Consider the following 23,604-nt stretch of genomic DNA (forward strand, 5'->3'; position numbering starts at 1 on the left):
AAAGTGGGCCTCCAAAAGCATGTCTTACGCAGTCTAGGGGTACTTATTAAGCACTTACTACGCTAAATGCCGGGGAAGATGCGAGAAACCCCAATGAGATAGTCTCCCTGTCCCACACGGGGCTCACAGTCTAAGGGAAAGCAAGTATTTTTTTTTGCCCGTTATGACAGATGAGGAAACTGAAGCCCAGGGAAGTTCAGTTATTTGCCCAAGGTCGCGAAGCAGACAAATGGCTATAGCAGTTATACCTACAAAAAGGAAGGGTGGGACCTCTCTTACCTTCCAGCAGTAGTACTGGGTGTCCTTGCCATTTGATACAAGGGAAAAGCCGTTTCCAATTTTCTCAGTTAGTAAGGAAGGAGAAGAGGGCCAGAGAGGGAATCAGTTGGCTTCTCTTTCCCTTACCTAAATGGAAGGTGCCTAGCAAACTCCAATCCTCGAAGCTGCACTTGAATCCCTATCCTGAATTCTCACTCCTGCTCTTGTCCTCCTGACAGATGGTGCAGTAAGTGATCCTTGAGAACTTTAGCATTCATCTTCCCCCTAGATGAAACTCTAAAACCATGAAAGCCCATTAGTGAAAGCTCCAACTCGGCGTCATTCGTTAGCTGGAGATGGTCTTGGGGACATAGGTGAACTGGCAGATAGCTCCGCACTCTATTGGTCCAGCATTGGTTTCCATTATTTGCTGACAGTTTATCGGATACTTGCTGCCTCTCTCCATTAGAGCTGAATAGATTCTAGCAGTTCTACATTATTTCTTTTCATCCCTACCCCAATCACCATTTACTCTAATGTCCACATCATTACAGGGTATATCTAAGACCTCCTCTCCCTCCTTATTTTGGCAAAGCGGGAGAATAGATTTAAATGACAGTTTCATTTCAGGTTTCCCATTCTTTTCAGCCTCCCATGCTGTTTTCCACCAATTTCCACCCCCCGGCCCCGAGCTGTTAATAGCCCTACTGCGGGTTCCAGCAAATGAGATAAACTCTCTCCTATTAAGTCAAAATGGCAACAATTTGAGACCGGATAACGTTTCATCCTCTTCTAATATACTGCCACGTTAGCACCTTCAGGCTTGAATGATGTAGAGAGAGTCCAACACCCCGTCCTAAGTCATCGTTTTATCCCTAGAATCAATCGCCAACCTATTCACTGGACCAAATGGGCCTTCCGAGATTTTTCGGGTGCGGAAGGCGATCTGAAAACGTACAACGAGGGGACGGGCTAAGCTCTCAGTCCAGTGTGCCGTACTCCATGACAACTAATACTATTATTAAGAGGGGGCAAACGGTTTCTGTAGATATAGGCAAATGCCAACTCCTGTCCAACTTTGTGTTAACGATGGGAAATCATCAGCATCGATAAAAATGAGTTAAGGCTATTAAAATGATTCCTGGTTGAAATGTGGTTTACGTTCCCTCTTCTGTTTAATTCCAACAAAGGGTATACTTACAGAAACCGAGAACTGAAACTTCCCGCTTTGTTATTGACCGTGAAAGTGATAATACACCTTCTAGCCTGTTCCGCTTAACCTTATGCTATTAGGCTAGTTGGAAAGTGGAGGTTTTCTGATCTCTGCTTGAAAGATCCTGCGGACTGAGTTCATTATGGGCGGGGAATGCATCTACCAACGTCTACCAGGCCCTGGGTACGGCGCTCCGCCCACGGTAAGCACCGCTGTACTTCCAATCACTCTCCCAGTCTGAAAGCAGTTAGCTCCTTGTGTGTTGCTCAACTCAAAGGAGAAAATGGAGTCATGACCTTGAATGAGAAAAAAAAAAATCAGTTTTATTTCTTAAACCATCGTTTCAGGGGGCAAAAGCAGTCGAACATACTTTCAGTGATGTTTGTATTCTACAAGGTGTCTTGGGCAACACCACCCGGGCCGGACGAAGTGATCTTTCCAGTCCCGAACCAAAAGATGGATCCTTCTGCGGCAGGGCTTTCGGTCTCTCGGGCGATCTGGTTTAGGGGCTGTGCCTTTCCAAGTGGGCCAAGCGGCTCCCTCCACTGCCCCCCGCCCCCAATTCGGGATCAGTTACAGAAACATTTCGGGCGACTCGGGCTTGCCAGGCAGTAACAGTCACCTGCTCGCTGCGGGTGGCCGGGGGGGGGGGATGGGGTCAATCGCTTCATTAGCTTCACGGTCCATGTCACGGTGGATACTTGGGACCCTTTCCTTGTGGCGAACGCTACTCGTCGCTAGTTAAATACAGTACATTAAACTTCTGAAGGTAGTTTAAAAAAGACAGTGGACAAAAAACCCCTTCCCCACAGCTCCATTATTTTGGCTCGCTAACCGTGAGTGGGACCGACCCCGGCAATCACAACTCCGGAGGTGTGATCTCGATAAAGCTTTTTACATCTACGACCAAGTCGGATCCAACATTACACCCTCAAAAGCCCCCCCCGTCCCCCCAACCCCCAGGACAGTGAACCCAAGGCAGCTTAACAGGAGGATTTAAAGGGAGGAAAGAAAAAACTAGAGCCCGGAATCTAGGGGTGACGAACTAGCTTTCCCTAATCGTGGGAAAGCAGTTGGTGAATGATCTTCCTTCTCGACCCTAACCTCGTTGTGGGCAGGGAACGTGTCTACCGATTCGGCCAGGGTATACTCTCCCCAGTGCTTCGCACAGTGTTCTGCACTCATTAAGCGCTCAATAAATGATTGATACCAAGCGGAGGGCAGAAGACTTCTCCTCTCCAAAGGACTAAACTAAATATCGAGGCGCACTAAATTTCCCTTGACCAAGAAGATCCAATAAGCCGTATCGCGCCAATCTACAAAGACCTGTAGGCAGGTGAAGCGGATCTGGCCCGGCCCGAGGGATCTGCCTCTAGGGCCGCTGGCCGACGCCCGTGCTTCGGATCATCCCGACATCCCCGTTCTCGAGGACGACGGACCGACGGGGAGTCTTCTAGGACTCCTATAAGCCCCCTTCCGTCAACCTATTTTACCATCTCGAATCCACACGGCCTTAAAGCTGCCTCTTTTAAAAGCAGTTATGTGTAAAAGCATGGAGAGAGAAGACACTTGAAATTCGTATTTAATGGTCAATATCTCCTGGCCGGCTCTTGAAGGTACAGCTAAACGATAATCTTAAAGGCCCCCAATCCCCCCCAAAAAATTAAAAAAAAAAAAAAAAGCTTTCACACCCCTGGATATAGTTTGCTTCCATCAACATTCCACTGCCCAGACTTCCACAGCCTAATACGAGTCTCGAGTCTCTGCCACGTCTTAGTGTAAAGAGCCGAAAAACCCCCCGGTGTAGCAGTGATGTTATTTTTTTAAAAAAATAACCGATATCAAACCAAACACCTTCCCGGTTTCCACTGCTTTTCGGAGGGAGGGGAGGGGGGAGGGAAATGTTACCGTGGAAATCTTAATACACTGTCGTCTTTGTTTTCTCCTTTCCCCTCTGAAATCATACAGCGTAGAGTTCGTAAATCTTCTTTACACAGTACACCAGGGCAGCGAGTGCTATCGTATTGTGCAGTCTCTTTCTGTGCAGGTCATCCTTCCTCACCAGCACCACGGGAGTGGAGGAAGTGAGTGTATGCAGAGGCAGCCGGGAGAGTTTATAGGCGTCGTACTCCACTTGGTATTTGCAGCAGGGGTCAAACTGCCAGGAGATTCCATAGAGGGTGCAGCACGCCATGCTCAGCACGCCGGCGGGCAGGGAAATGTAGTGGGAGTAATCTAAGGGTAGTGCCAGGGGGGTGAAGAGGCAGGCGGTGCCAGCCAGGACCGTGGTCTTGTGCAGGCAGTTCCCGACCGTGATCCAGCGGGCCGTCTCGTCGCCGATGCGGGTGGGCTCTATGACTATGTATTTGTACTGCGCTTCCAGAGCCTGTTCCAATTCGTACTCGAACTGGTCTTGGGCGTTCTCGCCATTGTAGATCTCGTGGACGATGTAACACTCTGTGGAAGACAAGGTTACCCTAGGGGGGAATGTGGGGAGGGGGAAAACAAAACAAAGAACAGACCAGACAGTTAAGCTGGGCACTGGATGGTGGCAGAGCGGACAGAGCACGGGCCTGGGAGTCCCAAGGGCAGGGGTTCTAATCCCTGCTCCGCCACTTGTCTGCTGGGTGGCCCCGGGCAAGCCACTTCACTTCTCCGGGCCTCAGGGACCTCATCGGGAAAACGGGGATTCAGACGACGAGCCCCAGGTGGGACCGTGACCGTATCCAACCCGATTTACCTGTATCCGCTCCGGCGTTTAGTACGGTGCCTGGCACGTAGTAAGCGCTTCACAAATACCGTTATTATTACTTAGCTTTCCTCGCTAGTCTCAGGGGCGGTTGGCTGCAATGACTGAGTGCCGACTTCTTGAGGGAGGAACAGGGTTTGAGTCCTGTGGCTTTTTCTGACAACTATTCAACCTCTTTAGAAGCCTCCAGGGAGAACTTGGGGGGTGTGGGGGTGGAGGTTCATTATCTATGGGGAAAAAAACCCCAAATCCACCCACGCTAACATCTATCACGGTCCAGGTGTGCTGCGACGTAATGTGAAGAAATGTCCACGGTTCTTCTAAGTCCCCGGGGGGTGGAGGGGAATCCCGATTTATCCCTCAGAAGGTGGCACATTTTAAAGCACGAATGAGCCAACCCCCCACGACTGGTGGTGTTACGTTCTTTTAGGAACACAGGCTTAATACAGTGCTCTGCGCACAGTGTGCTCTTAAGAGACACTATTAAGTAACTCCTTCACATCTTTGGAAGTTGAGCCTGATGCCTTTGTGAGTTGGTGGGACTAAGGTGTTTCTTCCCTTAATGTCTTAACAAGACATCTTGCTAAATGACCAGCATTCTGATGCTCTCCTTCCCCTAGGGAACCCTCATCCCTGTTGGGGAGCCGGGGGAACATTCAAAAAGATTGGGCACTGGAGGGTGAGAAGAGCAGAAATACTATTAGTTTTCCTCTAACGGAGGTTAAACGCCTCATGAACCTTGACCAACACTGCCCCGGTTATGTGCTCAACTTTCCCTCCGCCCTCTAGACTGTAAGCTTGCTGTGGGCAGGGAATGTGTCTGTTTACTCTAAGCGCTCAATAAACACTATTGAATACTGTTGTACTGTGCTCTCCCAAGCGCTCAGTACAGTGCTCTGCACACAGTAAGCGCTCAATAAATGCGACTGAACTTTCTCCTGACATTATAACTTTTATCCAGACGCCTGGGCATCTTTGGCCTTAATTCCCGAACGGTGATCTGGCCAAACCACACGTTACGGAAGAACCGAATGTATTCATGAAAACTGGACTCCTCTGAAACTGAGATGCTTTTCTATGAGGGAACTGTTTCTCTTTCTGGAGAACTTCAGCTTTTCTTTGATAGTTCTGGGGTTGCAAGTTCTCCGATCAGGGAAGGTGTCAAATGGGCGGTTAACTGGCTTGGCGGTGTTTGTTGCCACTGAGCTAAAGCAAAGGTAAATCAACTGTTTAGCCCTGTGGGCCTCTAGAAGAGTTAAGCAACAACTCCAGGTGTCTCTGAGGCCCAGGGAATAACTAGAGAGACGACTGGGAGGAGACAAGGGATAGAGAGGAGAAAAAAGTGCTTCCGGTGGGAGGTATTTGTCATTCGGATATTTCTTCATATGCAATTGAGCACTAGTTAAAGGCTGTCTACATCAGCATCTCCGAGCATTTTTAAAGACTAGCGAGCAAAACTGCAACAGATAAGCGGGATTAAGCTTTAGTCCACATACACGTTAATCTGCGGAAACAGCCCATCGGCCCTCCCTGTACACGGTCATATCTGAAGTGAAATTTAATTTGTCAGTGGACTGATTATGCTTCCTTTCGCTAAACAGTCCTGGGAGAGTGAACTCCCCGTGGGCAGTTAATGTGCTGAATTCCACTACCAGTGAGATAGTAAACTCCCCCTCCCGACAGCGCTTATGTATACATGTACATATTTATAAGTCTATTTATATTAGTGATGTGATCTATAATTCTATAATGATGCTACTGATGCCTATTAAATTGTATTGATGTCTGTCTCCCCCCTCCGCCTTCTAGACTGTGAGCCCGTTGTGGGCAGGGATTGTCTCTATTTGTTGCTGAATTGTGCTTTCCACACAGTAAGCGCTCATTAAATACACTCGAATGAACAGTACATTGGGAGTCCATTATAGCGCATAAGAGGCAGTAGCAGTTACGTTCAGTTGGTGTCACTAGCAGCTTGAGACCGATGAGGATTCATTTTTCTTATATTATGCCAGGCTGGGGTGTTTTTTATTATTAAACTGTGTGTACGGCAAAAGTGGCAGTAATGGGAATAAAATCGAGAGCTAGGCTAACTGTGGTCTCTGGGGACGAGTTAATTCCCTGAAGATTCATTTATAGTCACATTCTTAGGCAACTCCGGTGGCTTAGTTTGGCTAGCTTTTCGAGGATCTCAAAGTATAATCTGTTGTCAAAATGAGTCTAAAAGCACCTAAATGGCCAAAGCTACAACATTCATTAACAGCCTCTTTATTGGGGAAAGATGAAAGTGCAGTTTCCGTAAGATTAAGATGGAGAATAAAACTTAACTGGAAACCAAAAAATAAATGTTTCACTAAATCTCTCAGTGCACTTGAGAAGGGGGTCAGTTTTCATTCAGTCATATTTGTTGAGCGCTTACCGTGTGCAGAGCCCTGTACTAAGTGCTTGGAAAGTAACAGGTCAGTCAAGAGGCAGCCTCAAGGTGGGGGGGGAGGGGGGGAGAGAAGAGAAAGAGAGAGAGAAAGAAGAAACACTTCTCTATGAAGTTGAAGATAATTCATTTCTAATTAAGGTACCATCCCTTCTTGCTTATCAGGGTGACCAGCCAAGTCCTGGCAATCTAAGATCCGTTGCAGCTCAGCCCTAAAAGAAACCGAAGTTCTGAGCGACCATTTACATGGTTGCAAAGCAGCTGTGGATTTTCCAAAGGCAAACAGCAGAGTCTGGAAGAATATTCTCGCCAAGTCTCAGTTTCACAGAGCGGAAAAATGCAAAGCTTTCCTTGCACAACAGTTTGGAAAAGGAGTCCAGATTTGAAAGAGTGTGGCCTGGTGGAGAGAGAACGGGCCTGGGAGTCAGAAGGACCCAGGTTCTAAGTCCAGCTCCGCGTCTTGTCTGCTGAGTGACCATGGGCAAGTACCTCAACTTCTCTGTGCCTCAGTTACCTCATTTGTAAAATGGGGATTAACACTGAGCTCACCCCATAGGACACGGATTATGTCCAACCTGATTGGATTGTATCTACCCCAGTGCTTAGTACAGTGCCCGGCACACGGTAAGTGCTTAACAAATACCATTAAAAAAGTCCTTGCTTGGGTTTCTACCTGTCAGTGGGGGGAAAAAAATACAATAGTAGAAGCCTTTTCAGGAGTACCACATAATTACAAAAGGTGAAAACAAGGGTTCGAACAATGTAAAGTTTTAAGGGATGATTAAAGCCAAAGCACTAGTGCATTTTAAAAAAAAAGGTTCAATATCTGTGGTATTTGTTAAGTGCTTACTATGTGCCAGACAGTGTTCTAAGTGCTGGGGGTGGATAGAAGCAAATGAGGTTGGACTCGGTCTCTGTCCCACAGGGGGTTCCCAGTCTTAAGCCTCATTTTACAAATGAGGTAACTGAGGCACAGAAAAGTGAAGCGACTTGCCCGAGATTACACAGCGGACAGCGGCAGAGCCAGAATTAGAACCCAGAGCCTCCTGACTCCCACACCAGTGCTCTATCCACTAGGCCATCCTATTCCTCAATATCAATTTAATGGCTAATTATATCAGATTTTAAAAACTGCTATCTGGCTATCTGATTTATAGTTAGGAGTTTATCACATCAAAAATAGGACAAACAGAACTGTCCTTAAATTAAAATCAGCCATATCGCTATACAGTAGATACAAAACCTTTGCCCTCCCAATTTTTTCAAACCAGTTTCCCTACCAATCTGAAATTGGTAGGTTTTTTTTAATGGTACTTGTTAAGTGCTATGTGCCAGGCACTGCACTAAATTTACTCTCTTTGCCCAGTACAAATTCTCACTTGTCCTCAGTGGTCTCATTTCTAAGACTGTTTTTCAGGGGAAATTGTACTTTTATATTTAAAACTAAATTAGACCGAGAGAGAGCTATGTTAAACCATTCTTTCTGCGGCCCCCCCACCCCCACCCCAGTCTCCCAAGGCCCTGGCCATTAGCTGCTTGGCTTGAAAAAGCAGATTAAAATCCAATGTTGGGAATTACTAAGACCCAAATGGGTTGCAGGGCTGCAAGGAGAAGAGCAAAAAAGTTGGTCCCGAGGCAAAAAAAGTTGGCCCCAGAGATCCGCCCCCAGAAAGGAGTATTAAGTTGTTTCCTTTGTATGCAGTGGTGATGGGGAGATTACGTGCCTCTGTGGCTCGCTATGGGTCAAAAGAAGAGTTCTATCCATGTAGGACCAATGAACTCTGACACTGCAGTCGGCCAGATCAGTAATGAACAGTGTACATTACTGCCGATTAAGCTTGCATTTTCTGAATTCTCTGCTGTCACTAACATAAGCCATTGGGGTTTTAAAAGCTCCCGGGATCGCATCGCTGATTAAATTCTGAAGTGTTCCTACTGATTTTTCAATACTAGTTAAAAAAAAAATAAAATCCACTGTAGCGAACTATTCTCCCGGGAGAGCGACTTCCTGTCCTCACCCCAAAACTGCACATAGCTTTTTTTTTTTCTTTTTCTGGGTCAAATGTTACCTGGCTTCATGAAAGATGGAAGTGGGACACTGTTAAAAGGCTGGATTGCACTAGAAGATAGCTTCCTTACACCACCAAACGCTTCTCCCAAACTAAAGGTCAGTCTGCTCCAAGGTTTTGGTGGGAGGGAGGGAGCAGATATGGAAGAGTCAGACTGCTGGCCAGTATCCCTCAGGACCGTGGCTCATTAAATTGGATTATAATTGTCTTCAGGCTAGTTTACCCCCACCTCCCAAATCCCAGCTGGAAAAAACTTCCTGATCCTTCACTGGAGATGGAGAGAAACGAGTTAAGATACGCAGGGCCAGGAAGGAACCCCAGCCCACGATCAAGGCCTCTGTATCCCAATTCTTAATCTCCCTGATCAGACCGGAGGAAGTCAAGATCTGCCGGTGTGGGGAGAGTCGCGGACTGGAAACCAGCCCATTACCGGGATTTTCGGGCTCCTCCACCTTTGGACAAAGGCCTTTTCACAACACTCAAATCAAGAGTTTTGATTTACTGTTTCCCCCTTTCAGACTGTGAGCCCGTTGTTGGGCAGAGATTGTCTCTATTACCCAATTGTACGTTCCAAGCGCTTAGTACAGTGCTCCGCACACAGTAAGCGCTCAATAAATAAGACAATGAAGGAACAGAAAAGCAGTGTGGCTTAGTGGATAGAGCACAGGCCTGGGAGCCAGAAGGACATCCCCCGTTTAGACCGCGAGCCCGTCACCGGGCAGGGATGGTCTCTATCAGTGGCCCAACTGCACATTCCAAGCACTTAGTACAGTGCTCTGCACATAGTAAGCGCTCAATAAATATTACTGAATGAATGAATGGGTGATAATCCTGTCTTCGCCATTTGTCTGCTGTGTGACCTTTGGCATTTCACTTAACTTCTCTGGGCCTCAGTTGTCTCATCTATAAAATGGGGATTAAGACTGACCCCATGTGGGGCAAGGGACTGTGTCCCACCTGATTAACTTGTATCTACAACAGTGCCTGGCACTTAGTAAGTGTTTAAGTACCATTACTGTTATTATTATTATTATTATAATAATTCACGGGCAAAAAGGAGTTTCACTCTCACAAATTTCCTTGTCTTCCCTAGGTGGATCAATCAATGGTATTTACTGATCACTTGTGTACAGAGCACTGTTCTAGGCACTTGGGAAATCCACAGTCTGCACACACAAACCCTATCCTTAAGGAGCTCCCAGGGTAGCGACAGGGTGCTGGGGGCTCAATTTTTCCAGCTGATAGGACCACACCAACATGGCCTAGTGGTAAGAGCTCAGGACTTGGAGCTGGAGCACCCGGGTTCTAATCCTGGCTCTGCCACTTGCCTCCTTTGTGACTCTGGGCAAGTCGCTTCCCTTCTCTGTGCCCGAGTTTCATCTGTGAAATGGGCAGTCAATACCTGTTCTCCTTCATATTTAGAATGTGAGCCCGGACTGGGACAGGGACTGTGTCCAACCTATATCTACTATATCTACCCTAATGCCTAGTACAGTGCTTGGCACACGGTAAGCGCTTAATAAATATTAATATTAGGGGACATAAAAATAAATTCCCTTCATACTTATCCCACCCTCACAGCTTTTATGAACATATCCCTATACTCTGCCTCTTCCCACCACCCGTCATCTACTTTAATGTTTATTTCCCCAACTAGATTGTAAATTCCTTGAAGGCAGGGATGAAACCTACCCACTCATCACAGGGGATTTTCCCCAAGTGCTTATTAATGACAACAACTGTGGTACCTGTTCAGGGTGCTTATTATGTGCCGGGCACTGTACTAAGCACTGGGGTGGATACAAGCAAATTGGGTTGGACACAGTCCCTGACCCACATGGGGCTCACAGCCTCAATCCCCATTTTACAGATGAGTTTAACAGGCACAGAAGTGAAGTGACTTACCCAAGGTCACAGAGCAGATAAGTGGAGGAGCTGGGATAAGAACCCAGATCCTTCTTTACACAGTAAGTGCTCAAATACCACTGACTGACCCGTTCATTAATTCATTCCAGATGGGGAAAATTTCTTGTTGCCTTCCACCTCTGGCTCTCCTTTTCTTCTCCATTACTCTCTCGGGCCTTCCAACCTCCTTGCTCCATCGTACCAGACCAATCGCTCCCATCCTTTCATGAGCAACTCAAATCCCCTTTTCTTCACAAGTCTTTCTGGTTTGAATAGAAACTGCCTCACCAGTACCATTAAGCCACCTTAACCCATTTGTCCTCCAACACTTAGATGTATAGGTGAGTGGCTATTTGCTTGTTTGAGCTCTCTGAAGTTGCACATTCTTTGAGAACAGGAACCGTATCTTGGGAGTCAGAGAATCTGGATTCTAATCCCAGCTCCACCCCTTCCCTGCTGTGTGACCTTGGGCAGGTCACTTCACGTATCTGTGCCTCAATTCCCTCATGTGCAAAATGGGGATTAAATTCCTGTTCTCCTTCCTACACTGTGAGCCCCATTTGGGACCTGATTATCTTCTATCTGCCCCCAGAGTTTAGTACAGTGCTTGATACACAGTAAGTGCATAAAGCCACAATTATTGTTATTTCAAAGGACAAAAATATAAACGAGAGAAACTGCTTTTCTGTGCACTCGGTTGAAGAATTGTAAATTCTGGTTAATATTTCCTCCGTGTGGAAAGAGAGTAGCAACTACCATTTTAAAATATCAAAATACCAGCAGAATTTGTCCCAAGCCCTCATGATCTGGCTGTCTAATCTCCCAGCTGTCCTGATAGTTCTGGGCCCTCGATCTTCCTTGCTCCTCTCTCAATATACCTCAGCTTGCAGGCCTTTGAGGAGCAACGTGGCCTCTTGGAAAGAACAAAGGACTGGGAGTCGGGAGGTCTGGATTCGAATCCCAGCCTCACCACTTGCCCCCGAGTGATCCTGGAAAAGTCACTTTACTTCTCTGTGCCTCCGTTTCATCTGTAACATGGGATTTAAATATCTCTTCTACCTCCCCCACTTAGACTGTGAGCCCCTAGTGGGCCACAGATTGTATCTGAGCTGACTGAATCCAACCCACGTTTTGCACGTAGTAAGCACTTAGAAATTATTATTAATAATGATGATGGTATTTGTTAAGCACGTACTATGTGCCAAGCATTGTGCTAAGCGCTGGGATAGATATAAGGTAATCAGGTTGTCCCACATGGGGCTCACAGCCTTAATCCCCATTCTGCAGATGAGGCAACTGAGGCACAGAGAAGTTTAACGACTTGCCCAAAATCACACAGCAGACAAGTGGCGGAGCCGGAATAAGAACTCGCGACCTCTGACTCCCAAGCCTGTGCTCTCCCCACTAAGCCACGCTACTTCCAAGCCAAGATGCTCGCTGTGCCTCCTTCACATCTCTCCCACCACTGACTTCTTCCTCTAACCTTCCCGCCACCTGGAAATTCTTCTCTTCACAGCTGGCAGACTAGTGCTCTCCATCTTTCAGGCCCTAAAAGTGACATCTTCTCCAGGAGGCCTTCCCTGATTAATCTAACTCCCACCCAACAGTTTCTTTGGCAGTTTGCATCACCTGCGCCCTTGGGTACTCATACCCCTATTGTTCTGAAGAACATACGTTCAAGGGCAGAGTCTGTGTCTACTAACTCTCTCGTAATCCCTCAAAGGCTTAGAAGAGTGCTCTGAACAGAGTTAACCTGGAATACTATTGACTGATAATAATAATGTTGGTATTTGTTAAGCGCTTACTATGTGCAGAGCGCCGTTCTAAGCGCTGGGGTAGATACAGGATAATCGGGTTGTCCCACGTGAGGCTCAGTCTTAATCCCCATTTTCCAGATGAGGTAACTGAGGCACTGAGAAGCTAAGTGACTTACCCACAGTCACACAGCTGTGCCTCCTATCAGTAGTTTATTGTAATGTCTCTCCCGCTAGACTGTAAACTCCTTGAGGGTATTGTATTCTACCCAATAGGGTGGGAAGCACAGCATAACCAATCAATAAATACTATCATTTGGTTAGTTGATTCATCTTCCCTTCCTCCTTTCCTCTACTCCTACTCCTTCCAGGACTCAGGCCTTCCAAGGGCCTCAAGAATGTTTAGGGGTTTCCCAGGGACCCACCCAGCCTCCATTTTGCAAATAACGAAAAAGAGAGATGCTGATGAAAATAGCAGTGAACTTCTGATGGCCAGCTAAACTAATTTTTTTTCCAATTAAGTGGTTTCTGAAACTGTATCCTCCGAGAATAAGAGCAAGCTCATTATCGGGATAAGTGCTAAAATTTTATGTGAAGGCCAACGGCAGTTATATTTCCAAACTCTACACCATTACAGTTGCTTCTGGAAAACTGTCCCATTACCTGCAACCCCTCACCATAACTATTGCTAGTTTTAAAAAGCAAGAGGGCAGAAAATGTTTGTTTTCTTCACTACCAAATAATGAAACCCAACAGATATGATGCAGAAAAAGATCCCGGAGTAGGATGTTAAGGGAGAGAGGAAAACCGCTAGTAAAAGTGGAAGGGAAACTTCACTTCCAGGTGGTGGCGGCTTGTGACGTGGTAAATTTCTTGTGGAAGAGACTAAAGCTTCTCTTTACTTTTAAACAGCATAGCACAAAAATCAGATGACTTGGGATTTTTAAGAAATAATCATCTATTAATGGTACTTATTGGCCACTTAATGTGTGCAGAGCACTCTTAGAAGTGCTTTTTTAATGGCATTTAAGAACTTACTGTGTGCTGGGTAATACAAGGTAATCAAGTTGCACACAGTCCCTTTCCCACTTGTGTTTCACAATCTTAATCCCCTTTTTATAGACTGACACAGAGGAGTGACTTGCCCAAGGTCACAGAGCAGAGCCAGAATTAGAACCCAGATCCTTCTGACTCCCAGGCCCATGTTCTATCCACTAAGCCACGCTGCTTGGGAGAGTACAATACAGCACAGTTGGTAGACATGTTCCCTGTCCACCAAGAGCTCACAGTCTAGAGGGGGGAGACTAACACTAAAATAAATTATGGATGCCAATCAAGGGTATTTGTTGAGTGCTTACTATGTACAGAGCACTGTACTATGTGCTTGGGAAGGTACAACAGAGTTAGCAGACACATACCCTGCCCATAACGAGTTTACATAACAATAATAGTGGTATCATTCGAGCGTTTACTGGGTGCCAGGCACTGTACTAAGCGCTGGGGTAGATACAAGCAAACCGGGATTCACATGGGACTCACAATCCCTAATCCCCATTTTACAGATGAGGTAACTGAAGCCCAGAGAAGTGAAGTGACTCGCCCAAGGTCACACAGCAGACAAGTGGCGGAGCCAAGATCACAACCCACAACCTAAGGGGCCCTAGCTCTATCCACTACGCCACGCTGCTTGCTGTAGGGCTGAGGGTGGGGTGACAAGGTATAGATCCAACTGCATAGGTGATGCAGATGGGAAAGGGAGCAGAGAAAATGAGGGCTTAGCTGGGGCAGGCTTCTGGGAGGAGGGCTGATTTTAATCAGGCTTTGAAGGCCAGGAAAAGTGGTGGTCTGTAGCATATGAGCGGGGAGGGAGTTCCTGGGCAGAGAGAAGACACGGGCAAGGAGTCAGCGGCGAGATAGACAAGATCCAAGTCCAGTGAGTAGGCTGGCATTGGAGGAGTGAAGAATGCGGGCTGGGTTGTAGGGTGAAATCAGTAGAGTTACACAGGAGAGAGAGAGAAGATTGAGTGCTTTAGAGCTAATGGTAAGGAGCAGGTGGACACTGGAGGTTTTTAAGGAGTGGAGAGACGTGAACTGAGCAGTTTTTTAGAAAAATGATCCAGGAAGCAGAGAAGTATGGCCTGGAGTGGGGCGAGACATGAGGCAGCAAGACGGGTGGTGTAAGAGTCAAGGTGGGATACGATAACTGCTTGGATCAGTATAGCAGCAGTCTGGAGAGGAAAAGGGCTGGTTTTAGCCATGCTGAGAAGGAAGAGGTAACAGGATTTGGTGACAGATTGAACACGCGGGGTGAACGAGAATGACGAGCTGAGGATAAAGCCAAAGTTGCGGCCTTGTGAGATGGAGGGGCTGGTGGTGTCTATATCGACGGGGGCGGGGTGTGCGTGTATGTGTGTGACGCGGTTGGGGGGGAAGGCGAGGAATTCTGTTTAGGAGGGGTCGGTGGGGCATCCAAGAACGGATGTCCTGAAGGCAGAGGAGGAGAAAAATCAGGGCTGGAGATGTAGATTTGAGAATCATCTGCGTAGAGATGGCAGTTGAAGCCGCGGTAGCAAATGAGTTCTCGGACGGACTGGGTGTAGATAGAGACTGGAACGGGCCCCAGAACTGAGCCTTGCGGGAACGCCCACAGTTAGAGGGTGGGAGGCGGAGAGGGAGCCTATGAAAGACAGAGAAACAACCAGAGAGAGAGGAGGAGAACCAGAAGAGGACAGTGTCAGCGAAGCCAAGGTTAGACAATGTTTCCAGGAGAAGGGAGTGGTCCGCAGTGTCAGAGGCAGCTGAGAGGAGGAGGATTAGGAGTAGAGGCTGTTGGATTTGGCTTAATTATCACCTGATGCCATCCTAGTTTGTTATTAACGGTCTCAGGGTGAGAGACAAAATAAGGCTGACTAGTGGAATATGGAATGACATCCAGGAAACAACCCTCTCATTCGAGAGGTGTCTCCCATTCCTTCCCTCTACACGCTTAAAATAACCTAAACCTTTTCGATACGCCTCGATCTGCTACCAACCTACGGTTTAGAGCAAGCCAGGATGTCAAACCTTGGTTGAAATTTAGGATCAGGAGATTCCCACGGTATTAGCTGGGACTCGCCTTCTCCCTACTCTGGCCCCTCAGTTTCCCAGATACAAGATGGATCGAGGATTAGTTTCACAGCGTGCCAGTAAGGAGCACTCGTGAAGGCTACCAAAATACAGTCAGGGGACGCGGCAGGTCTAAAAGCATGGCAACTGGACAACCGGCTGGCTGCTACGAAGGAATCCAGGAGAGAGTCTCTGTACCCTAACGGCTATGGAACGAATTTCTCACCGAACCCCACAGCTACCCTGGAAGGGGAATGCACTCCAAATGACACAGCCACCCACCTCCAGGGATCAAAGCGGATGATATCTGTTTCCATTTCAGCCAAGCATGCATTCACTTGATGGTGAGCTCACCGAATGGTTTAAACCCAGCACGCTGGTCGAATATCTCCAGATTTCAGCTCAAATCTCTGTTCATTCATGAGCAGAGGAGCACCTGGTGGTCCCGTATTAACCGCCGGTGGAAAATTTTCCAACATACAGAACAGACAGGCAACTGGGAGTCTGCCCGGGGAATATATATTTAGGGCTGACACTTCCGAGGCAGTCTGGAATCGAGGCGTACTGCCACAAGAGTGAACTTGTCCAGTACCTGCTCATAAGGCTTTACTGTCTTCCCAGCTGCGCACGTTAACGAGCAGCGTTTCGATCGGAATAGGCACCCAGCACCATCAAGTTCAAAACCGAGTCATATCAGAGCTAGAACGCACACTCGAAACCCAAGCCGGCGAAGAGGAAGGCAAGTCCAGATGAATAAGGGATACCTACATGGTCACTCCTAAAAGGATGCTGCTGCAATGTGACCCCGAGGGCAGGGAGTACAAGTGAGGCGGGCGGGGGTGGAGGGGGAAGAGAGGAAAAATAAAAAAGAAAGAGGAGGCTCTCAGGGCTAGTAAAGCAAAAAGTCTTCAGGCCTGCAGAGAGAAAAGTAAAATAAAATTAAAAGACATCCCTTGGCACCCATTCGACTAATGCTACGACACACTGGCCCTCGGAAAAGATTAGCAGTCGCCACCAAGAGATCACAGTGCAGAAGACGTACGTTTTCCACATTTAAGCAAAAAGGGAGGAAAGATTCCCCCAGCAGCTATATCATTCACTTCTAAGCCACCTCTGATGAAAACGGATAGGATCTTACAGGGAACTGGGTAAACCTAAGCAGCACAAACAAGGAATAGTGGAGCCGTGCTTCCAGTTGGCACACAGAGTAGCGGAACACAAATATACCTATGCCGTCCTTTCCTACTGCGAAAGTTTATTTTAAAAATTGCCATGGAACAAGTGGCAGCTGTTTGTTGTCCTTGAAGTCAGTATGGTGAATTTTAGACAAGAATCTGGCCTACGGCTCAGCGTCTGTACTTCTCTTATAAGAACCGTGGAGTCTAAAGATCAAATGGAATGTTTGACCAGGAACAATGAAGAATCCATCTAGAGCAGGGAGAAGAGCAATATCCAAACGACTACCAGCCGGTTAGTCACCTCGCTATTTCCATTCGGCATTATTACGCTCGGCCATGAAGTCATTTACAGTGTATCGAAATTCTCCCAGGTGCCGTCGACAGCTCTGGCACAGGGCACGTTCCCACTTGGCATTTGGGAGCAAACTCTATTGAGGAATTAGGCAATATCCCTCGCACCATGTGGGTCTGGAATCGGAAGAAATAATTATGCGCATACACGCACCACAGGCCGAGGCCTAAGAATTACAACTCAGGTTTTCTGTAAGGTGAGGGAGGGTTCTTTAGGAATACAAACCCTGGGTTAGAGAACTGACTGCCTACGGTGACGACTGTACAGAACTGTAAGGCATTATTCAGGCCCTTTCATTTCAAGAGAGCTGGAGATAGGGCAGCCTACCAGTTGTTAGGCTCACCTGGGTCTCCCCACCACAGACCATCTTCTCCTCAAGAATTTCACTGTGAAATGGATGCCAAACCAGTTAAATGGAACGATTCTAGAAAGTGGACTTGAAATGAGTATGAAGCGAGGCAGCTACAGCTAGTCAGGGTGAACTTTTTGAATCAAAAACATTCTGAGATGCCAGAGAGTCGATTTGGGTCAAACGCTACCTCACCGTAACCGGTGAGGACAATCGGTTCATCTAAACTGGGCAGTAGTCTTCCCACCCGTCGAGCCAGAAAGGTAGGTCTGACGGAAAGCAGCTGACAAGGTGATAGCTGTGTTGTGCTTCCACCCCTTCCTGCTTCTTGAGTGGGAGGAAGGATCTTTAGGGAAACTGTATGCTGCGATGGATTACTACGCAAACAAAGCCCCACTACCAGTTATTTGGAGAATAAACAAAAATAGTCTCCAGTCATGCCAAATTAACTACAGGAGGAGGAGGAATGGCCCTAGGTAGAAATGGAGCAGAATAATAATAATAATGGTATTTGTTAAGCGCTTACTCTGTGCTAGGCACCGTACTAAGCGCTGGGGTGGATACAAGCATATCGGGTTGGACACAGTCCCTGTCCCACGTGGGGCTCACAGCTTCGATCCTCATTTTGCAGATGAGGAAATTGAGACTCAGGGAAGTGAAACGACTTGCTCAAGGTCACACAGCACAAGTGGCAGAGCCAGCATTAGAACCCATGACCTTCTGACTCCCAGGCCCGGGCTCTAGCCAATACGCCACACTGCTTCTCACAGTGTCCTCTTTCTATTGGATTTATGACATTTTTGCCTTAATTTCTGCACAAGAACTTTGTTTGAATGACACTCTAGGTTCTGGTCTAATAATTGTTCAAATATTTGAACTTCTATTGTATGTTGATGTTTCCTGGGTAAAGGATTAAGATGTATCCAATCCCCAACCAGAATCCAGAATCCTAATTCAGAGTCCAGAATCCCAAGCTTTCTGAAGCCGACTCAGGAAGCGTTTTCGGTTACTTGCCGAATAACTTTGCTCCTCCGTAATCCTTCAGTGTAACTGACATTGATAATGGCCAGAAGTGTTCCTATGAGCATTAACCAGTGTTCCTATGAGCATTAACGAGCCACAGAACCATTGCTGGCTTCTACCACCGAGAGCCATGGCAACAATGGAGAGATTTCTGAGCCTTAAGGAAAAAATGCGAGGTAGTCGGTATCAAAAATGATCAACACGCAGCAATGTCTCAGTGCCGAGAGTGGGCAGGTGAGTAAGAGGTAGCGATGGGTTTAGTGACAGGTAAACAATGGTGCTGGAGCTGTTAAAATTGCTGCACCAAACATTTACTTTCCCCCATCCTCCTATGAGACTGGAGATCACAGGCTGTGCAGCTTCTTTGTCTAAACTGTTTAAGTGACCCCAAATGCAAATGTCTTTTATGAAAAGATCTTAACATTTGGTCTTATTTTAACAATTTTGCCACGATACAGCTTTCCAGTAAGCACGAGGAGACAATCAGGACCTCGAATAATATACGCTTAACGTTGAGTACATTTCTAAGCAAAAACCGTCACCCAATTCCCCAAACGCAAAAGAAATACATTCCCCATCTATCCACACGATCGTCCTAGATCAAGAAAGGTCACTTTCAGGATTTTCACCCCTTGGAGAAGGCTGGAAGGGCCCTCGAGCTCTTTTACTTCGGGAATCGGGTCACTTTTCCAGAAATCCATCCCTGGAAAGGGTTAACGTTTCCCATGGTAAACGTGCAGCTTCGCACTGACCTTCCAGCAGCTGACCTGCTTCTGTCCCTGGTTCTCTTTCCTCTTCCCTCCCACCCCGCCGGCCCGCCAGTGGAAACTTGTCCCCAGCCAGGGACTGACTCTGCCCTCTCCTCACCACACCTGGGGGTGGGGAGGGAGAAGAGGGAGGGGAGGCGAGAAGGGCCGGAGGGGGAGCAGGGGAAAGGGAGGGAGGTGGGGAAGCAGGAGAATAATAATGATGGTGTTTGTTAAGCGCTTACTAAGTGCCAAGCACTGTTTTAAGCGCTGGGGGAGGGAGGTGGGAAAGCAGGGGAAAAGAAGGGAGGGAGGTGGGGAAGCAGGGGAAAGGAAGGGAGGGAGGTGAGGAAGCGGGGAAAAGAAGGGAGGGAGGTGGGGAAGCAGGGGAAAAGAAGGGAGGGAGGTGGGGAAGCAGGGGAAAGGGAGAGGAGGTGGGAAAGCAGAGGAAAGGGAGGGAGGAAGGTGGGGAAGCAGGGGAAAGGGAGGGAGATGATGGGGAGGTGGGGAAGCAAGGGAAAGGGAGGGAAGGAGGGAGGTGGGGAAGCAGTGGAAAGGGAAGGAGGGAGGTGGGGAAGCAGTGGAAAGGAAGGGAGGAAGGTGGGAAAGCAGGGGAAAGGGAGGGAGGAAGGTGGGAAAGCAGGGGAAAGGGAGGGAGGAAGGTGGGGAAGCAGGGGAAAGGGAGGGAGGAAGGTGGGGAAGCAGGGGAAAGGGAGGGAGGGAGGTGGGGAAGCAGGGGAAAGGGAGGGAGGGAGGTGGGGAAGCAGGGGAAAGGGAGGGAGGGAGGTGAGGAAGCGGGGAAAAGAAGGGAGGGAGGTGGGGAAGCAGGGGAAAAGAAGGGAGGGAGGTGGGGAAGCAGGGGAAAGGGAGAGGAGGTGGGAAAGCAGAGGAAAGGGAGGGAGGAAGGTGGGGAAGCAGGGGAAAGGGAGGGAGATGATGGGGAGGTGGGGAAGCAAGGGAAAGGGAGGGAAGGAGGGAGGTGGGGAAGCAGTGGAAAGGGAAGGAGGGAGGTGGGGAAGCAGTGGAAAGGAAGGGAGGAAGGTGGGAAAGCAGGGGAAAGGGAGGGAGGAAGGTGGGAAAGCAGGGGAAAGGGAGGGAGGAAGGTGGGGAAGCAGGGGAAAGGGAGGGAGGAAGGTGGGGAAGCAGGGGAAAGGGAGGGAGGGAGGTGGGGAAGCAGGGGAAAGGGAGGGAGGGAGGTGGGGAAGCAGGGGAAAGGGAGGGAGGGAGGTGGGGAAGCAGGGGAAAGGGAGGGAGGGAGGTGGGGAAGCAGGGGAAAGGGAGGGAAGGAGGGAGGTGGGGAAGCAGGGGAAAGGGAGGGAAGGAGGGAGGTGGGGAAGCAGGGGAAAGGGAGGGAGATGAGGGGGAGGTGGGGAAGCAGGGGGCAAAAACAACAATTATGGTATTTGTTAAGCGCTTACTATGTGCCAGGCACCCTACTAAGCGCTGGGGTGGATATGAGTAAAACGGATTGGACACAGACCCTGTCCCTCATGGGACTCATAGTCTTCACCCCCATTTTCCAGATGAGGGAACCGAGACCAGAGAAGTGAAGTGGCTTCCCCAAGGCCACAGAGCAGAAAAGTGGCGGAGCCGGGGCAGGAGAAGCCATGACCTTTTAGCCTGGGAGTCCGTTGTTTGGGCACAGATTGTCTCCATCTGTTGCCCAACTGTACATTCCAGGCGCTTGGTACAGGGCTCTGCACAAACTGTAGGTGCTCAATAAATAAGACTGAATGAATGAATGTCCTTCCGACGCTCGGGCCCGGGGTCTAATAATAAGAATGTTGGTGTTTGTTAAGCGCTTACTATGTGCCCAGCACTCTTCTAAGCGCTGGGACAGACTAGGCCTTCCTGCTTCCCATAAGGAAAAGGAGGGAGGTGGGAAGCAGGGGAGGAGAGGAAAGGGATGGACACACGCATCGGGATATGTAATTACCGAGCCCCAGCCTGGAAGTCCGGAGGTCATGGGTTCTAATTCCAACCGCGCCACTTGTCTGCTCCGTGACCTTAGGTGAGTCACTTCCTCGGGCCTCAGTTCCCTCAGCTTGGTACATAGTAAGCGTTTAACAAATACCATCCTTATTATTATCTGTAAAATGGGGGTGGCGACTGTGCACCCCACGAGGGCCAGGGCCTGTGTCCCACCCCAGTTGGCTGGTCTCCACCCCGGTGCTTCGTACAGTGCCGGGCACGTAGTAAGCGCTTCACAGACACGGGAAGTATAGTAATGCAAGATGATCTCTGTCCGAGGGGCCCCTAAGAACAGATTGTCTCTGCTGCGGAACTGTCCATTCCAAGCGCTTAATACAGTGTTGCGCACATAGAGAAGCAGCGTGGCTTAGTGGAAAGAGCCCGGGCTTGGGAGTCAGAGCTCACAGGTTCAAATCCCGGCTCTGCCCCTTGTCAGCTGGGTGACTGTGGGCAAGTCACTTCACTTCTCTGGGCCTCAGTTCCCTCATCTGTAAAATGGGGATGAGGACTGTGAGCCTCACGTAGGACAACCTGATGACCCTATAACTACCCCAGCGCTTAGAACAGCGCTCTGCACATAGTAAGCACTTAAATGCCAACATTATTATAGTAAGCGCTCAAAGACTGTAAGCCCGTCAATGGGCAGGGATGGTCTTTGGTGAATTGTCCATTCCAAGCGCTTAGTACAGTGCTCCGCACATAGAGAAGCGGTGTGGCTCAGTGGCAAGAGCCCGGGCTTGGGAGTCAGAGTTCATGGGTTCGAATCCCAGCTCTGCCCCTTGTCAGCTGGGTGACTGCGGGCAAGTCACTTCACTGGGCCTCAGTTCCCTTATCTGTAAAATGGGAATGAAGACTGTGAACCTCACGTGGGTCAACCCCGATTCCCCTGTATCTACCCCAGCGCTTAGAACAGTGCTCTGCACGTAGTAAGCGCTCAAAGGCTGTAAGCCCGCCAATGGGCAGGGATAGTCTCTGTTGCCGAATTGTCCGTTCCAAGCGCTTAGTACAGTGCTCCGCACATAGTAAGCGCTCGAAGATTGTAAGCCCGTCAATGGGCAGGGATAGTCTCTGTTGCCAAATTGTCTGTTCCAAGCGTTTAGTGCAGTGCTCCGCACATAGTAAGCGCTCAAAGACGGTAAGCCCGCCAATGGGCAGGGATGGTCTCTGTGGCCGAACTGTCCATTCCGAGCGTTTAGTGCAGTGCTCCGCACATAGTAAGCGCTCAATAAATACTACTGAATGCACGAATAGGACTGAATGAATGAAAGAACCCAGGCGGCGGGGCCCGCTCCCCCGGAGTAGCTCAGGGGCGCGAGCCCGGGCTCGGCGGTGGCGGGTCATGGGTTCGAATCCCGCCGCGTGACTTCGGGTCGCCTCCCCCGGGCGCCGGTCGCCCCTTCTGCAAAAATGGGGATGGGGCCGGGAGGGGCCCCAGGCGACCTCGCCTCCCCCCGCCGGCGCTCGGAGCGGCGCTTAGCGCAGGGTCACTGGGGGGACGGTGGCTTTCCCCGGCGCTGCGGCCCCCCGAGGCCGGGCAGGGGGGATGACGATGCCAGACGCCGGGGGGTCCCGCTGAGGGTCCGGGCTCACCTCTCTCTGCCGCCGCCGCCGCCGCCGCCGCCGCCGCCGCCGGCCGGGCCCAGGCGCCTCCTTCCCCAAGCGGCCATCTTGGACAGCCTCCGCTCGCAAATGTCTCCGCCGAGGCCCGGCCAGGCGCGCCCCGCGGCCCGACGGGAAATGGAGTCCGCCGCCCCTTCCGCCGCCGCGCCCCCGGCGCGCCCCGGACTACAACCCCCACAAGGCATTGCGCCCCGCCCGGGGCCGCTCGGGAAATGTAGTCCTCGCGTCCGGGGGGGCGGCCCGGGCGGGGGTCGCCGGCCGGGGACGGCTCCCGCCCCGCCGGGGGAGGTCGGGGGGACCCTCCGGCCGGGGGCCCGGGCCGGCCCGCCTTCAGAGGGGGCTCCTGAGGGAAGGGGAGGAGGGGGCGCCTACAACTCCCAGCATGCCTTTCGGGAGGACCGGCCGCCGAGGGGACGGGGACGGCGACGGGGACGGGCCTCATGGCCGCTCGGCCGGGCCGCCGACACCCGCCCGCCCCGCAGCCGCTGGCCGCCTTCCCTTTTTTCCTCCCTCCCTCCCTCTCTCTCTCTCTCCCTCAGGCGGTTTCGGCCGTGGTTAAACACCCCCCTTCCCGCAGCTGCGCAGGGCCCCGAGTTGGGGTGACAGCCTGCCCTTCACGGCCCCCTCTGGGACCTAAGGTCATCCAGAGGAGGAAAGGCCCCCGCTCCGCCCTCCGCCCCCACCTCGCAATCACTAAATAATAATGTTGGTAGTTGTTAAGCGCTTCCTATGTGCAGAGGACTGTTCTAAGCGCTGGGGAGATACAGGGTCATCAGGTCATCCCACGTGAGGCTCACAGGCTTCATCCCCATTTTACAGATGAGGGAACTGACCTCTGGCTCCCAAGCCCGGGCTATTGCCACTCAGCCACCCTGCTTCCTGCG

At 49.7% G+C, this 23,604-nt stretch overlaps 2 protein-coding genes across 3 annotated transcripts in view; one reads left to right on the forward strand and one right to left on the reverse strand.

Annotated features, from left to right (window-relative positions):
• Positions 1 to 7,080, forward strand: part of DHRS7B (dehydrogenase/reductase 7B) — a 46,188-nt gene extending 39,108 nt beyond the window's left edge. The window contains exon 8 of the mRNA XM_029058074.2: positions 6,814 to 7,080. Within this exon, the coding sequence (XP_028913907.1) occupies positions 6,814 to 6,864 (51 nt within the window). The 3' untranslated portion in view covers positions 6,865 to 7,080. The remainder of the gene's footprint in view (positions 1 to 6,813) is intronic.
• Positions 1,774 to 22,789, reverse strand: TMEM11 (transmembrane protein 11). 2 transcript variants are annotated; one of them, XM_029058080.2, is made up of 2 exons: positions 22,691 to 22,789; positions 1,774 to 3,948 (listed from the first exon to the last, which is right to left on the reverse strand). In XM_029058080.2, the coding sequence occupies exons 1-2, from the start codon at positions 22,765 to 22,767 to the stop codon at positions 3,432 to 3,434; spliced, it is 594 nt and encodes a 197-aa protein (XP_028913913.1). In that variant the 5' UTR covers positions 22,768 to 22,789; the 3' UTR covers positions 1,774 to 3,431. The 2 variants fall into 2 exon arrangements, with proteins under 2 accessions (XP_028913913.1, XP_007654880.1); XM_007656690.3 differs by lacking the exon at positions 22,691 to 22,789 and adding an exon at positions 16,250 to 16,401.
• Positions 22,790 to 23,604: the final 815 nt, after the last annotated feature.

The sequence above is a fragment of the Ornithorhynchus anatinus genome, chromosome 2 (genome assembly GCF_004115215.2).
Source record: "Ornithorhynchus anatinus isolate Pmale09 chromosome 2, mOrnAna1.pri.v4, whole genome shotgun sequence".
In the NCBI taxonomy this organism is placed as follows: Eukaryota; Metazoa; Chordata; class Mammalia; order Monotremata; family Ornithorhynchidae; genus Ornithorhynchus; species Ornithorhynchus anatinus.

Bases quoted from the DNA above. Each gene is read 5' to 3' on its own strand.
- TMEM11 (XM_029058080.2), bottom strand. From the start codon at position 22,767: ATGGCCGCTTGGGGAAGGAGGCGCCTGGGCCCGGCCGGCGGCGGCGGC. The intron at 3,949-22,690 runs GTGAGCCCGGAC...ATTCCCCCCTAG, and splicing joins GGCGGCGGCGGCAGAGAGAG to GGTAACCTTGTCTTCCACAG.